The sequence below is a fragment of the Hemiscyllium ocellatum genome, chromosome 42 (assembly GCF_020745735.1).
Source record: "Hemiscyllium ocellatum isolate sHemOce1 chromosome 42, sHemOce1.pat.X.cur, whole genome shotgun sequence".
NCBI lineage: Eukaryota > Metazoa > Chordata > Chondrichthyes > Orectolobiformes > Hemiscylliidae > Hemiscyllium > Hemiscyllium ocellatum.
The window spans coordinates 13,827,920-13,845,869 of NC_083442.1; the positions used below are offsets into that span (position 1 = coordinate 13,827,920).

A 17,950-nucleotide genomic window follows, 5' to 3' on the forward strand; every position below is an offset into this window, starting at 1 on the left:
AAACTGTTCAAAAGTGATCTGATAAATTAAGCATTACAACTTTTTTGAAAGTAACTGGTTTATCCTTTGTGCCAGTTCTTTGCCATGAGTACTGCGAATGGAATTTAGTTTCCACATTTGTTTTATTCTTAATTCATGTGAGTAATAGAGCAAAGAAAGATGTGTTTAAGTGGAGATTGCACTTATTAAAAAGTGAACACTCCATAAAAGTGTTTTTTCAAACATTATATACATTTTTACAATTGCTGTTGGCTTATATGTAGACATTTATGTATGTGTAAACAATTCGGAGAGTATAAATGTTCCACCTTGCAGGGTGCTTTTCTTCTTGGATCCTTCTAGTTTCTTGAAGGAGTTCATGATGATCCTGTCCCCCTGGGGTTGCAGTGACTCTAATGGTGCCTGCTCTATAACAATTGGGTACCAGACACACCTTAAGCCTTGGGATCTTAATCTTGACTATGATGAACTGCACTCTTGCTGTTCCCAGTTTATTGGAGGGTGGGGTCATTTTGAAGTGCGGATTTCAGAGTTGATGTGAATGTTTCCTGCTGCACTGCCCCATCTCTTGAATTGAAGATTAATAATGTGGCTCTGTGCATCCCACATCCATCCAAGGGTTTGCAGGTTTCTCTTTGTTCCTTGAATGGAGGCTTCTTAGTTATAGAGCTGCATTTTCCAGTGATGACTTATATTTGCCTCCATGCCTCAAAAATATACCTCCGTGATGACGATTGTGCTGTCTCCCACACGTACACTGACCCTTCTGTTCTAACTTGTGACAAAACTTCTTCACAGTCTAATTAATCAAGTGACCTCACCAGACTTGAGCTTAATGTAGTTGCTGGATTCTTGTATCTTTCCCTTTCTTTGGTGCCCCAGACTACAGTAGTTTTATTTCATTCAGATAACCTGCTTTGTCATGTAGAATACAGCAACTGTCTTGCAGTTCATGCAAATCTTGTCCATTTAAGCTATTGCACTTTAGCCTTGTCCTCACAGGAGCTTGTGCCTTCATCTGTCCTCTTGGATGAGGTACTGCCTTCAACCTCATTGGCAAAGTTGTATCAGTGAAAAATTCAACAGTTACCTCAACAAAGCCATCTTCTAACTTGTTCTTTTATGTTGTGCCCAGGTTTGTACCTGTGGCCTTGATGACTATTAGGTAATTTATCAAACTCCACTAACAACAGTGGCTCCCAAGTTTCTCATTAAACTGTATGCATGCACAACCTCAAAGCAGCCAGAAAGATACTGGAAATGCCTTGTTTCATGTTACAGTATAAAGGAAACATTGGTGAATAAGCTTCAATAATATTTACAAGTGTGAAAGTCATTATAATATTTCTTGCATCAGCAACAGAACCAGCAAATCATTTGGAAAGCAGCATTGTTGCTTTTCTCTCATTCTGTCTGTTTACTAAATATAATACCAAAGTCATTAACCCTCAAGCAAAAAATGGCCTTCAGTAAAAATTCTCCAATGAGTTTGTCTTAGAGCAGGACTTCCCAAATATCGGAACTCCAAATAGAACATAGAACAGTACAGTGCAGTACAAGCCATTCGGCCCACAATGCTGCGCTGAACATTTATCCTAATCTAAGACCAGCCTAACCTACACATCACTCAATTTACTGCCGTTCATGTGCTTGTCCAGCAATTGCTTAAATGTCCCTCATGTCTCTGACTCTACTACTACCACTGGCAGTGCATTCCATGCACCCATCACACACTGTGTAAAGAACCTACCTCTGACATCTCCCCTGTACCTTCTTCCAGTCACCTTAAAATTATGAACCCTCATGACAGCCATTTCTGCCCTGGGGAAAAGTTTCTAGCTATCTAGTCTATCTATGCCTCACACTACCTTGTACACCTCTATCATGTCACCTCTCTTCCTCCCCCTCTCCAGTGTGAAAAGCCCTAGCTCACTCAACCTCTCTTCATAAGACAAGCCCTCCAATCCAGGCAGCACCCTGGTAAATGTCCTCTTCAGCTCCTCTTAAGCATCAACATCCTTCCTATAATGAGACAACCAGAACTGGACACAATATTCTAAGTGTGGTCTAACCAGGGTTTATACAGCTGCAGCAAAACCGCGTGGCTCTTAAACTCAATCCGCCTGTTAATGAAAGCCAAAATACCAAACGCCTTCTTAACAATCCTATCAACTTGGGTGGCTACTTTGAGGGATCTATGTACATGGACCCCAAGATCCCGCTGTTCCTCCACACTGCCAAGAATCCTGTCTTTAACCCTTTCAGCTTTCAGATTTGACCTTCCAAAATGAAACACCTTGCATTTATCCATGTTGAACTCCATTTGCCATTTCTCAGCCCAGCTCTGCATCCTGTCAATGTTTTGTTATAGCCTGAAACGGCCCTCAACACTATCTACAACACCACTGATCTTTGTGTCATCAGCAAACTTACTAACCCACCCTTCCACTTCATCATTCAAGTCATTTATAAGAACTACAGAGAGCAAAGGCACAAGAACAGATCCCTGAGGCACACCACTGGTCACTGACCTCTTGGCGGAATACTTTACATTCCCGACTCGATGTCATCTTTCAGCCAGCCAATTCTGTATTCAAACAGTCAAATTGCCCTGTGTCCCATAGCTCCTAACTTTCTGAATAGGGTTAAAACTTCAGTTTTAATGTTGCAACCTCCGAGTCACCCATGGCTACCATGAATCTTTAACAAAGTCAAAACAGCTGTGCTCCTGGTTGAATAGGTACCTGCTCTCACAGCAGCTCATTCCACCAGCTCCCACAGGTCAAACCCCACCTCCACTCTCATGGGTGTAATTCCCTCCCTAATGGCATTGTGGGTCAGGTCACAGCAGGTGGACTGCAGTCGTTCAAGAAGGCAGCTCACCACAACCCTCTCAAGGGCAACTAAGGATGGGCAATAAATGGGGGCCCCTCCTGTGTCCCCACCACCCTCCAACCCCACCCCTGCCATTACCGTTCTCGTACTCTCGAGTCTCATTGTGGGGTTCACAGCAATTTACAAACCTCAAAACAAGATAATGGAGTGAAATAGTTTGGGAAGTACTATCTTAATGGATCTTGAAGATGTGATCAGAGATTTGGCTGTTTGCTCAGACTTTATTATCAGTCCCTTTGGACAGACCCACAATTAACTGTTCATGTGTGAAATAAAGTTGCTGCATCTGCTGCTACGAACTAGTCTAAAACCAGCACTAGCATTTGAAATGCAAATAAGCATTCCATAGGTATTAAACTGAGGCACCCAAAATCAACATCATCAAGTCTAGACTTCACCTTGGCCAGAAGACAGATAAGCAATTCAATAGGATGTTTTCTGTTCTGGCAAATTAATGATGCCAGTTTTTCAGATTTTCTGAATTATATTGATGGTCCATTGAACTGTCATAAATAGATAATGTGAGCAGAATAATTTACCTTAATCATTGGTCCACTAAGAGTGATAGGAAGGGACTCAATGGATTGACAATGGGAGCCACTATACTTCAGAACTCTTGGTTAAGGGAAGCGATGAGGTACAAGTCTCATTACAAAGGAAACAAGCTCTTCGGCCCAACAGGTCCACACCAACCCTCCAAAGAGTAACCCACCCAGATCCATTACCCCACACCAGTACCTGACACCCACCCCAACCAATGTACCTAGCCTACACATCTCTGAACACTATGAGCAATTTAGTTTGGCCAGTTCACCTAACCTGCACACCTTTGGACTGAAGGAGAAAACCGGAGTACCCAGAGGAAATCCACATAGACACAGGGAGAATGAGCAAACTCCACACAGTTGGCTGAGGCTGCAATCGAACCAGGTCCTTAGTGCTGTGAGGCAGCAGTGCTAACCACTGAGCCACCGTTCCTCCCCTTCCCCCCCAAAATGATCATTTGTCATTATTGTAAGAACATCTGGTGAGGAGAGGGAGGCTGTGCACTGATGCCATGCTCATCAATGCAAAATAACAGGGCTGGAGTGTGAACAGCACCTATTAAATCATCTTGCTGTGTATCAGTCAGTACAGGGCACCAGAGTGGAGTTAAAAAGCATTTTCAACTATAATCTCCTTTCAGGTGAATTAAAATTTATAGATGCCAAAAGAACTCTGTGTAGTGGTGTCTGCCACTTTATTCCTTCACCTTGTCCTGAATGGTAACAATGTGGAAACGTCCACTCTTTCATTGCCTGCTCCTGTGCTGGGGGTGACCAACATTGAGGTATCAGTTCCTTCTTCCCTGGCAATCTACCCACTTAGCTGGAGTTGATATGGGAGAGAGCTTTCATTGCCTACACCTTTCTGATATCAGATTGAGTTGGTGTAGCCAGTTATTGTAAGTGTAGGTCCCTCTTGGTTGACTTGTAGTTTTGCTTTTCTTTGTCTGTCCACTGGACCAGCTGAGAATTGGTTCAATGTCAGAATTTACAGTAGTGAGCTATATCCTGCCCATGGCCCAGTCAGCATATTCAGATCCTTCTTATGGAAATTACCTCGATTCAATAAATGTTTGAAGTAATTTAGTGGCTGTACACTGTATCAAACAAAAATGGAAAGCTGATGGTATAATATTTCTTTCTATTCTTTTCATTTTCTATAATTTTGTCTGCATGTAATGTTTTTTTATTGCTGTATTACTGCTTTAGAATTGACGAGAGTGGCAGGAAAAAATGTGGTCAATACTGGCCTCTGGACCAGAACACTCGGGGAAACTATGGACTTATTTCTGTCAAAAGCCTGGCAGTAGAAAGCTTTAAACATTATAACAAAACAACACTAGAGATTCAGAATGTAGAGGTAAGGGATCATTACTTTCTGCTTTATCCCTGTCTAAAAATGCTAACTGAACAGTTGGACTGAATTGGAAATTGAACGATTCTTGAATACTCAAGTCTCAGAGCTGCTTTTCAATCCAATGTGCTTACTGTTGGTTGACCTGTCTTAATACTTGCTCCCCTTCGCTTTGACAGAAGGGACTAAGAACTGACTCAACCAGTTTGATTTCATTCAGTGTGGGTATGATAAGATTGATGATGGGTGTTGAGTCTTGAATAAGAAAATCTTGCCGTTTGAGCCAGAATGTTAACAGGACACTTGTGCCACTTTCATGTCAGTAATAAAACAGAAACTGCTGGTAATATCCAGCATGTCTTTATGGACGGAGAAACAGTGATAGTATTTAAAGCTGATGACCAGCTACTTGGAGCATTTTCTGTGTTTATTTGACGTACCAGCATCTTTGCTATTTTGTGCACTCCTATTTGGTTTTTGAAATTAACCATTTCTCCGGTTCAGTACTTACCTTTACTGCACTGAATCATCATTGTAACCTTTCCTTCACTTGTTTTGGCTAATTGCCTCCAGAGTCCTTGATGTATATAATCATCATTAGAATTTGAACATCTCCAGCAAAGCCAGCATTATTGCCCAGCCTAATTGGTTCTTGTGACATAGGAATATAGTCAGCCCCTCAAGTGCTCCACCATTCTAGATCACCTCTGATTATCTACCTCAATGCCATTTTTCTACGGTGGGCGTGAAGAGTAAGTCAATAAAGTGTGGCGCTGGAAAAAGCACAGTAGGTCAGGCAGCACATGAGGAACAAGAGAGTTGACGTTTTGGCTTAACCTTTCATCAGGGCATGAAGATCCTCCATGTCAAACCACTATAGTCCGTACAATGAAAGCATTCTACCCTGCTGTTAGGATGGGAGTTGAAGACGTTTGACCCATTGCTGGTATATGTCCCAAGTCAAGGTGGCATGTGATGGGATTCCTATACATTTCTTTTAGATGGAGTGGTTTGGGAGAATCTGTTTACCTTTATGAATGCTGGAAGGTTAGGATGAATCGCTGTGTATGTGAGCATTGTGGTCCTGCTGATGTAATAGGTTCACATTAGAGGATCAGTAGTGGTAGTTTGTCATTGTTTTGAAAGCTGAGTGTTTTCCTTTGTAAAATGGAGTGCAGGATGGGCATTTAGATGTACTTCTGACCCTGAGATTATTATAAGACTGACTTTGCTCCTGTGTTGCCTCAGTATGTCAGTGTGCTGCTGCTAGTGTAACTGAGCCAGAAATCTCCAAACTCACTGACTTACTACGTTTATCTGATCTCTAGCTGAGAGGCAGTCAGGATCCCAGAGGTGGAAAATGTGAAAACTGACTCTGGTTCCCACATCTGATCGCCACCCATCGATTCCCACGGGAAGTGCCCGGTTTTGTTGTGAATAGATTGTTAACAGTCACTGTCCTGTCAAGCACATAGGCATTTCACCAGGCATGGTGAAATTAGCTAAAAGAGAGAAGAGCTAGTACTTGTAATGCCACCATAAAACAAATTCTAATTGAAAAGAGGGAATAGATCAAATCTGCCACAGTCTCTTTGGTATAATCCCGTATGGTTTAAAGCAATTTCATAGCTCGAGAATATTACTTTCTTTCCATTTGTCCAATTTAGCATATCAGTCATATTTTATTGAATGAGAGAACGCGCTTGTCATATAGCCTACTCCTGGCATTATTTCATATGATTGCAGAGTTTTAAAGAAGTGGATATGTACGCTTACACAGTGTATCTGAAATGCAATCTAAACTGACTGAAGTGTATCCACAAACAAAGTTGTTTGTGTCCTGGTTTTTGACTGATGGTTTAGTTGTGTGTTGAGCGCAGCATTCCTGATATGAACTTTATCAGATTATGTTGGTTAGTGCAATTTATTCAGTTAATTCAAAAACTAATAAGCATTGTGAACTTTTAACAGGAGTACTATTAAAAAGATCCACTGGCTTCATTCAAGAGGAGGAATTGTCAGCATGCTAGGGTGTTTGTTTCCACAACTTGTTCTCCCACTGCACTCTAGTCTTTCCCTTCTGGGCATTGTTTCCTGGCTCCCAGCTATCCTCTGCTGTCCTCTGAAGTGTCTGCTCACAGCCTGAGTGTTTCGTGCAGTGAGTGCTCACAGGCTGTACCACTATGTAAATAATTGCATTTAAGCCTGATCCTGTTGTGTTATTCTGATATTTTGACCCATACACAAACATTTCAGTACTCACTGCTGCCTTGGCTAATGCTGACTAACTGTGGGTGGAACTTTCAACCTTGTGTGCCTCACTAATGGGCAGTACCAAAGGGAAGGTGAACTGTGAGGAGGATGCAAAGATGGTCCAGTGTAGTTTGGAGAAGTTGATTGAGTGGGCGAATGCGTGGCAGGTGATGTATAATGTGGATAAATGTGACATTCTTCACTTTGGTTACAAAACCAGGAAGACAAATCATTATCTGAATGGCGATAGACTGGAAAAGGGTGAAAGTGAGGACTGCAGAAGTTGGAGATTAGAGTCGATAGTGTGGTGCTGGAAAAGCAGCGAGTCAGACAGCATCTGAGGAGCAGGAGAATCGACGTTTCTGGCAAAAGCCGTTGTTGTTGTACACCAGTCACTGAAAGTAAACATGCAGCTGCACAGATGAAGGAGGTGGCAAGTGATACATTGGCCTTCATAGTGAGAGGATTTGAGGACATGAGTGGGGATGTCTTGTTTCAATTGTATTAGTCCTTAATGAGGTCACACCTGGGGATTGTGTGCAGTTTTGGCCTCCTTACCTGCGGAAGGATGTTCTGATTGTAGAGGGAGTGCAATGAAAGCCTGTCACACCGAATTCTGGGATGGCAGGATTGGCCTGTGAAGAGAAACTAGATCAGTTAGGAATATATTCTGAATCTCATAGAATTCTATAAAATTCTCGCGGGGCTTGACAGGATAAACAAAGCAAAGACGTTCCCAATGACCAGGGAATCCAGAATCAAAAATCATAGTGTAAGGATACTGGAGGAGGTCATTTGGTACTGACATAAAGGGAAACTTCTTCACCCAGAGAATGGTGAACTTGTGGAATTCTCTAATTAAAAAAAAAAGTGATTAAGGCCAAAATATTGAATGTTTCTAAGAAGACGATAGGTATAGTTCTTAGGAGTAAAGGATCAAAGATGCGGGACTGAGCAATATGATCGCCATTATCATGTTGAATAGCAGAGCAAGCTGAAAGGGGTGAATAGCCTATTCCTGTTCCTTTTGCCTCTGAAGTGGTGGAAGGAGCACTGACTGAAGGGTTTTAAGCTGAAATCTCTAAATCTCAACTTCTCTTGTATCAACTTAGCTCTGTGTAAGTATTGTCATTTTGGGTTCAATAGTGATCAGTTCGACAAGGTACCTAGTAAGAGTAAGTAGACTCTTTGGCCCTGGAGTCTGTTCCACCTTGCTCTAATTTTAAGGATTTTTTTTTGTTTTAAACAATTGGATTATATCAGCCCTCAAACGTTTAAAGACAGGGAAAAGAACAATGTTAATAATCTTATCCTCCCAATTCCACCCAACTGAGTCATAAAGTCATACAGCATGGAAACAGACCCTTTGGTCCAACCTGGTCCATGCTGACCATGGTGCCCACTCAGCTAGTTCCAATTGCCACATTTGGCCCATATCTCTCTAAACCCTTCTCATCCAAATGTTGCTATTGTAACTGCCTCAATTGCTTTCCCTGGCAGCCCATTCCATATACACACCACTCTCTATGTGAAGAAGTTGTCCCTCAGGTTCTCAAGGTCCCTCTCACCTTAAACCTCTGGTTTTCAATTCCCCATTCCTGGGTAAATGACTATATGCATTCATCCTGTCTATGTCCCTCATGATTTTATACACCTCAATAAGGTCACCCCTCATTCTCCTACATTCCAAGGAATAAAGTCCTATCCTGGCCAACCTCTCCCTATAACTCAGGCCTATGAGTCCTGGCAACATCCTCCTAAACGTTCTTTGCACTCTTTCCAGTTTAACTACATCTTTCCTACAACACGTTGACCACAACTGTACACAGTACTCCAAGTCCAGCATTACCAACAAATTATACAACTGTAAAATAACATCCCAATTCCTATACTCAATGCTTTGACTGATGAAGGCCAGCATACTAAATGCCTTGTTTACTGCCCTATCTACCTGTGACACCACTTTCAAAGAACTGTAATACTTGTATTCCTGGGTCCCTCTGTTCCACAACGCTCCTCAGGACTGATTATTTACTGCATAAGTCCTACCTTGGTTTGACTTTCCCAAAGTGCAACATGAATCCTCGGGCCACTTCCCCATCTGATCAAGATGCCTCTGTAATTTTTTTATAACCGACCTCGCTATCAACAATTCTTCCTAATTTTATATAATTTGCAAAATTACTAATCGTGCCTTGTACATTCACATCCAGATCATTTTTGTAAACAACATATAACAAAGGTCTCAGCAGCGACCCCTGTGGTACGCCTCTAGTCAAAGGCCTCCAGCCTAAGAAACAACGTTCAACCATCAGCCTCTGCTTTCTCCCTTCGAGCCCATTTTGAATCCAGTTATCTAGCTCTCCCTGGATCCCATGCAACGTAACCTTCATGACTAGCCTGCCTTGTTGGACCTTGTCAAAGGCCTTCTTACTAAGTCACCATATCATTCTGGTGAATCTGTGCTATACTCCCTCCATAACCTTTCCGAAGTAACTTATGTAGGTGGGATGTTCAACGGCTGTCACCTTTTCAAGTAGATGTCAACAATCCAAGAGATTCACTATTTGGAGAGCATTAAGGGAGTTCCCTAATCTCTAGGTTGATCATTTGTCTCTCAACCAACATAATCTAAAACAGATTGCCTGGTTATAATCTCTTTTGCATTTGAGAGATCTTGATGTGTACCAAGTTGACTGTCACATTTGCTTACACAAATAAGTTAAAAAGTAAAGAAAGATTTATATATAGGCTTCAAACATCCAAATGTGCCCCATACCATTTGGTCATTGTGGTAATGTAGGACTACTAGCAATTTTCACACAGCAAGCTTCCAGAAACAGGCATGTGATAATGACCAAAAGATGTATATTGGTCAGAACAGTGAGGGGGGAGAAAAATAATCCCCTCTTCTCCTTCACAGTACTGTTATGCTACCTACCTACCTACCTTCAGAGAGAGAAAAGAAATATGCAGCCACACTCGCAAGGAAGTTTGCACTGGAAAATGTATGTTTCAATTAGGTCACCTCACTCTTTTCTCAACACCAGAGAACGTAAATACAATTTATTCAGTGTCCCAGCCAATCAAGTAAACCTTTACTGTTCTGCCTCCAGTGCCAAGTATATCCTTGGTTATGGAGACCAAAACTGCATAGATTATTTCAGAGGTCTCATCAATGCATTGTATACTGAAACAATATTCCCTTGCTGCACTCCAAATCCTTTGCAATAAAGACTAACATGCATTTTTCTTAATTGCTTGTTATACCTGCATCCTAACTTGTGAAAATACTCAAATTCAAAAGATGAAGGACGGTTGAATAACATGGAATTGTTATACTACAGTGGCATCTGTAAGCTCTCTTTTAAAGCTCACCCCCCAGTACCCTGTGATCAACTCCATTGATGAACCACCATAAATGGAGAGATGCAACAAGCAATCAAATGGATGAAAAAAAGGGAAATCTCTGGGCCAAATTGTAATCTAGCCAAGGTTTGCAAAGTTGGACTTTTGCTCACATCAAGACTCCAACCATGCTCTGAATTTTGAACAAAAAAGAAATCTATGGCCTTGGACCCAGTTTCAGGGATGCAACAATTTTGACTGTCCTGAAGAAGGGAGAAAAATCATGCTCTGGAAACAAGTTATTTCCCTGTTGTCCAAAATAGGGAAAATCCTGACAAGCATTCTCCAGAATCACCTGCTTCCTGCATCTGAGAAAATCCTTCCAGAATATATGTGGCTGTAGACCTTCCAGAAGACCTCTACTGAGATCTTTTGTTGCCAGACAAATACAAAAAAAAGTCAAGAACACGTAGCCTTCATTGCATCCATCGACCTGATTAACGTCATGAAGATTTGTAGCAGAAATTAGTATGTCTAAATAAACCTCATCCATGAATTGATAACACCCAAATCCATCTTGATATTAACATCCAAAAATTTTTGCCCCTTCTATTCCTATGGTCAAAATGAATAATTTACAAGTCCCCATGTTATGCTTGATCATGTGCCACATTCACACACATTTAACCTGCCTATATCATTGCACAATCTTTGTAGCCTCCTCAAAATTTACATTCCTACCTAACTTTAAATCGTCATCATAACTTAGACACATTGTTCTGCGTCTAAGTCATTAATGTAGACAGAGAATAGTTGACACCCCAGTACTGCGGCAATCCACTAGTCTCAGCCTGATGACTTGAAAACTCTCAATTAATCCCTATTCTCTGCTTGTTGAACTTGAATCAATTCACTGCAGATGTTAGTATGTTATCCTCAACTCCCTAAGTCCTTATTTTTTCTATTAACATTTTTATGTGACAGTTCAGTGTGTGCCTAAATCCAGAAGCACTAAATCTATTGGTTCCCCTTCATCAACCCGACCAGTTACATTCTCAAAAAACTAACGTATCAAACACGCTTTCCCTTTTCTTAAACCAAGTTGACTTTGATCATACATTGATTTTCAAATTTTATTTCCATTGTTTAGACTCAGTTAAGTGCAGCTTTCAGCACTTTCCTTACAAGTGATATCAGAGAAGATAGTGGTCCAGAGGCATTATTGCTAGACTATTAATTCGGAGGCCCAGGTAATGTTTTGGAGACTTGGGTTTAAATCCCACCATGGCAGATGATGGAATTTGAATTAAAACTTTTTTAAAAACATCTGTAATCGAATGATGACCATTGATTGTCGGAAAAGCCCTGCGACTTCACTATGTCTTTGTGGAAGGTAACTATTCTTAAGTCAGCGAGCAAGATTGGAATACAAGAGCATCTCCAACAAATGTTGCCATACCAACTCCGCTGCGGACAACAGGCCTACACTCCTACCATGTCCATTATAGACTGTTTGACAATGATCAAGGCAAATCTCCTCCATGCATTAGTTAACTTTAGGAATGTCAGTAAAGATTGGTGAATTAGTTGCTTGCCCACTCTGTGGACACTTGGCACAAACAGCTGGAAGTGGAGAATGAAAAAAATTGTTTAAGAAAATTATATATCACTAAGCTTAAAAAAAACCTCTTGTGCTGGTTCTAATTTTCATTTCTCTTGTAGTCCCATGAGAGACGCCAGGTGATCCACTTCCAGTACCTGAGCTGGCCAGATTATGGAGTCCCATCTTCAGCGACAGCTCTCATTGACTTTCGGTCAGCTGTCCGACAGCAGCAAGGTCTTTCTATCCAAAGCTTGGGTAACCGGTGGAAGGGACACCCTGGAGGACCACCCATCGTTGTCCACTGCAGTGCTGGCATTGGGAGAACTGGTATTGTATAAAATATCAAAAACCTGCTTTATTGTGGGATTGTAGGGACAAAGGAGAAACCGATAGATCTGAGGCAGATGTTTGACATCTCCTTGTGCTTTTTTTGCACAAAACAGGAAAAACTATGAAACTTAGCAGACTTCAGTGCCTTTAACAAAGGTGACAGTTATTGGTGTGATAAGCTAGGATTTATTTTTTAATCTTGTGATGTCTCACAAGCTAATGGAATTCTTTGAGGATGTGACAAAACACATTGATGAAATAGAGCAGTATATGTGGTGTTCATGAATTTTAGCGAGGTGTTGATAAGGTTCCCCATGGTAAGCTCATTAAGAAAGTAAGGAAATTTGGGATACAGGGAAATTTGGCAGGCCCACAGAAGACAGAGTGTGATAGTAGATGGAAAGTATTCTGCTTGGAGCTCAGTGACCAGTGGTGCTCCTCCGGGATCTGTTCTGGGACCTTTGCTCTTTGTGATTTTTATAAATGACTTGGATGAGGAAGTGGAAGGGTGTAAGTTTGCTGATGACACGAAGATTGGCAGGTAGTGTGAAGGGCTGTTGTAGGTTGTAATGGGACATTGACAGGATGCAGAACTGGGCTGATAAGTGACAGATGGAGCTCAACCTGGAATAGTGTGAAGTGATTCATTTTGGAAAGTCAAATTTGAATGCAGAATACAGAGTTAAATGCAGGATTCTTGGCAGCGTGGAGGAACAGGGATCTTGGGGTCCATATCCATAGATCCCTTAAAGTCGCCACGCAATTTGATAGATATTGGTGTGTCGATTTTCATTAGCAGGGGAATTGAGTTTAAGAGCTACAAGGTTATGCTGCAGTTATACAAAGTCCTGATTAGACCACACTTGGAATATTATGTTCAGTTCTGGTCGCCTCATTATGAGAAGAATGTGGAAGCTTTAGAGATGGTTGCAGAGGAGATTTACCAGGATGCTGCCTGGACTGGAGGGCAGGTCTTATGAAGAAAGGTTGAGGGAGCTAGAGCTTTTCTCATTGGAGCAAAGAAGGACGAGAGACAACTTGAAAGAAGTGTACAAGATAATGAGGGGCATAGATAGAACGAATAGTCAGAGACTTTTTCCCAGGGCAGAAATGGCTATCACAAGAAAGCATAATTTTAAGGTGATTGGAATAAGGTTTAGGAGAGATGTTAGAGGTAGGTTCTTTACACAGTGTGGTAGGTGCGTTGAATGCATCTAATGTCAGAGATATTAGGGACATTTAAGTAACTCTTGGATAGGCACATGGAAGATAGTAAAATGAAGGATGTGTCGGTTGGTTTGATCTTCGAGTAGAAAAAATGGTCGGCACAACACCAAGGGCCGAAGGGCCTGTACTGTGCTGCACTGTTCTTTGTTCTATAATTATCTGCCTTTAACTGTCCTGGCCTGTCTGATTTGTATCAGTCATTCATCTGATTCCTTTGCTCCCAATATAGCCATTGGGTGAAGTGTGAAAGCTGGCCTGTGGGTTTTTTTGATCCCCTCATGGGATGTGGGCATTTGGCTGGACCATTTATTGTCCATTCATAAGAATCACTGATTGGGAGCCTTCTTAAACCGTTAGAATCCATTTGGTGTAGGTACACACGCAATGTCGGCATGAAGGGAATTTTGATCCAATAACTTTAAAAGAATAGTTCATTTACAAGTTTACAAATTACCTGATAGCTCAGGTAATTTTGTTATTTTATGTCTTCTTTACACCCAGAATCCACACCATTCCAGTTACTAATCATTGTACCTAAACACAATGGCTGCAAGAGCAGATCAGATGCAGGGGAAAAATCCATAACTAGTAACTCTCATAGTGACTGCTCAAAGTCAGTCCATAACATACAAATCAGAGGTGTGATGGAATACTCTTTGTCTGGATGGATGCAGCTCCAAAAACATCAAGAGACTCAATAACATCCAGGATAATGCACTCTACTTGATTTGACACTCAATCCATCACCTTAAACATTCACTGATCTCAACAGCTGCAGTGCAAAACATCTACAAGTGTACTGCATTTATTTCAGAGAGCTTCCTTGACAGTATCTTCCAAAACCAAAGCCCCCTCCCAGCTAGAAGGACAAGGGCAGAAGATTTCCTTCCAAGTTGCCCATCATCCTGACCTGCACCTATATCACATGTTTCTTCATGTTGGATGGGAAAGAATTCTCAAACTCACATGGACTGTAGTGGTTCAAAAATCTGATTGACCACCAACCTCTCTGGAATGAGTAATGATTGTGCCACTGTGCCAAAGAGACCCGCATGCTATAAATTTTAAGTTACCAGACACCTTAGTTTCATTGTCTATAAGTTACTGGAAACAACAATGTGGGTTTCAAAAAGTGTTTACAGTTTGAACATCTGTGGTATCTTAGCTCCAAGATTCTGGCAGTGTATGTCTGTTACCTGAAATCTTGACCACTTGACATGTGATGGCTTTTGTTCTGTAATCAACGTTGACAGACGACATCATGAGCAGCGCACTAACTTCTTTGCTGCTCTGCTATTTGGTGCTCCCTAGTGGGAAAGCTACAAATTGTCACTGTTGTGATTGCCAAAACTAAACACATCTTTGTACCTTGGTTTATGATGCAATATGTGTACACTCAGTTTATAGTGATGCTTATTTAGAATTGGTGTGTTTGCAGTGTAGATTTAGGATACTTGGCCCAACTGTTCATGCCAGTAATTATATTTTAAATTAGCAGCTTCCTGACCTACTTCATCTCACCCTATGAACATAACCTGTCCAAATCCAACTTGCTGTAGAATCATAGCATGGAAGGGGGCCATTAAGCTCATTAAATCTGCATCTGGTCTTTCAAAGAGTAATTCTGTTAACCCCGTTCCCCTAACTCTTTCCCTACATCTCTGCAATTTCTTCTCCTTCAAGTAATGATTTCAATTCTCATTTGAAATAATACTCAAATTGGATGCACATGCTTTTCAGGCTATGCTTTCCAGATCCTAACTACTCTTTTGCATAAGGAAGTTTTTCTTCATAATGCTTTTGGCAATCGCTTAAATCCTGTGCCATATGCAATCTTCTCAATTACTCCAGATCGTGGGGAGTTCAAATTCTCACTACTTCCCGGATGAAGATTCCTGCCGAATCACCTTTTGGATTTACTAGTGATCATCTAATATTTATCCTGCCTTAGCTTTGGGATGCCACAAACGGAAACAATCTTCTCCTCACCTATTAAATTCGTTCATAATTTTAAAGTCCTATATCAAATCATTCTGTCGGTCTTCACTTCTCCAGAGGAGGAGAGCTCCAGCCTGATTAATCTAGCCTGATAGAACCTAGGGCTCCAAGGAGCAGACCTCCAATCTTCGAGAATTGGGAGAATGATGGGGCTTGTTATGGAACTGTGTGTATGTGTGTGTGTGTGTGTTAGGAATCTGTCAGTGCAGTAGAGTATGGACAACAATCATCTTGGTTATCCCCACCATTGCACAAAGACTTTGATCAGCCGGGACTGCGAGATAGTTGGTGTGCAGTTGCTGCCATATGTTTTTTAAAAAATTCCTGTGAGCAAACTTATGTTTGGAAGTTAAAACATCAGGGCCCTCTTGGACCATTCCAGCGGCCTTGGTGGCAAAATTTGCCATCATTGCTTGGTAACTCCAGCACTAGGTTGCTGACATTGCTGCTCTGAGTGAGATGGTGGGCAGCTCAAAGAATAAAGCGGTAGATATGCGACCTTGTTGATGGATAAACGTGAAGAAGAGCACCAACTCCATGAAATTGGTTTCACCGTTTTTTAAAAATCTCAGTGACCCTACTCCACAAACATTCCAGGACCTTCCAGTTCACCCTAATCTAGAAGCAGTACAGCATAAGCATCAGTGCCCGTGCCCAACTCTAGAAGCAGTCTCTGAGGCCAAAAACAAATTCGACTCCAGCCTCAATTGATCATTGTCTATGACACAAAATGAGATAAGTTGATTCTCCTTGGTGATTTAAGTATGAGAGTTGGGAGGGGAGATTGGCAAAGGGAAGATGTTACACTGACTCCACCTTATGAAATACCTAGAGCATAGACTGATCAAAAGAGTATGGCAGTAAACTTGTAACAAATATTAAAAACTGCCTTTAGAAGCTTCAATAAGTATCTGAAGAGAAAATGATCAGTGAAGACTAATGTAGTCCCTTACAGTCAAGAGGAAATTATATAGGGGAACAAATAAATTGCAGAAGAATTAAACTTATATCTTGTGTCTGTTGAAATATTTCCCAGAAATGTTAGGGAACCAAAGTGAGAGGCAAGAATTGGAGGAAGTCAGTATTAGTACAAAGAGGGTACTAGAGAATCTTATGGGGTTAAAGGCTGACGAAGATGGGGTCCTGGAAAATTGGAGGGTAGTAGATGTGTCATTGTTCAAGAAGGGCTGCAAAGAAAAGCCTGGAAACTCTAGAGCAGTGAGCTTAACATTTGTGGTGGGTAAGTTACTTGAGAAGATTCTGAGGAATATGATGTACATGCATTTGGAAAGACAGGGTTTGATTAGGAGTAGTGGCTTTGCCTCACACAAATTTATTAAAGTTCTTTGATGAAGTGACCAGGAAGGTTGATGAGGCCAGAGTGGTAGATGTAGTCTAAATGGATTTCAGTAAGGCCTTTCATAAGGTTCCACATGGTAGGCTACTCTGGAAGATTAGATCACATGGATTCCAGGGGGAGTTGGCAAATTGGATACAAAATTGGCTTAATGATAGGAAGCAGAGGATAATAGTGGAAGGATGCTTGTTGAACTATAGGCCTGTGTCTAGTGGAGTGCCTCAGGGTCGGTGCTGGGCCCCTTGCTGTTTGTTATAGATGGCACCTGTACAGTATAGAAACAGGCCATTTGGCCCAACAAGTCAACACCAACCTTCCGAAGGATATTCCACCCAAATCTATTCCCCTACCCTATTACATTTCCCCTGACTAATGCACCTAACTTACACATCCCCTGAATATTATGGGCAATTTAGAATGGCCATTTCACCCAGCATGCACATCTTTGGACTGTGGGAGGAAACCCACGCAGGGAGAATGTGCAAAAGCCACACAGTCACCCGAGCTAGAAAGGAATCCAGGTCCCTGGTGTTGTGAGGCAGCAGTGCTAACCACTGAGCCACTGCTATTGATATGAATGATTTGGATGAGAATGTACAAGGCGTGATTCGTAGGTTTGCTGATGACACTAAAATAGGCGGTATCGTGGACAGTGAGGAAGGTTATCAGAAATTGCAGCATGACCTGGATCATCCCAGGTGGGTGGCACGGTGGTACAGTGGGTAGCACTGCTGCCTCACAGTGCCAGAGATCCGGGTTCAATTCCCACCTCAGGCGACTGACTGTGTGGAGTTTGCACATTCTCCCCGTGTCTGTGTGGGTTTCCTCTGGGTGCTCCTGTTTCCTCCCACAGTCGAAAGATGTGCAGGTTAAGTGAATTGGCCATGCTAAATTGCCCGTAGTGTTAGGTGAAGGGGTAAGTGTAGGGGAATGGGTCTGGGTGGGTTGCGCTTCGGCGGGTCGGTGTGGACTTGTTGGGCCAAAGGGCCTGTTTCCACACTGTAGGTAATCTAATCCAATCCCGGCAAGTGGGCTGAGAA

General features: G+C 41.8%; 1 protein-coding gene across 2 annotated transcripts in view; it reads left to right on the forward strand.

Moving 5' to 3' along the window:
- The window catches only part of ptpn9a (protein tyrosine phosphatase non-receptor type 9a), a 218,168-nt gene that overhangs the window by 185,005 nt on the left and 15,213 nt on the right, over positions 1-17,950 (forward strand). For both annotated transcript variants that reach the window (XM_060853564.1, XM_060853565.1), the window contains exons 11-12: positions 4,650-4,800; positions 12,118-12,325. In XM_060853564.1, coding sequence (XP_060709547.1) covers positions 4,650-4,800; positions 12,118-12,325 — 359 coding nt within the window. The remainder of the gene's footprint in view (positions 1-4,649; positions 4,801-12,117; positions 12,326-17,950) is intronic.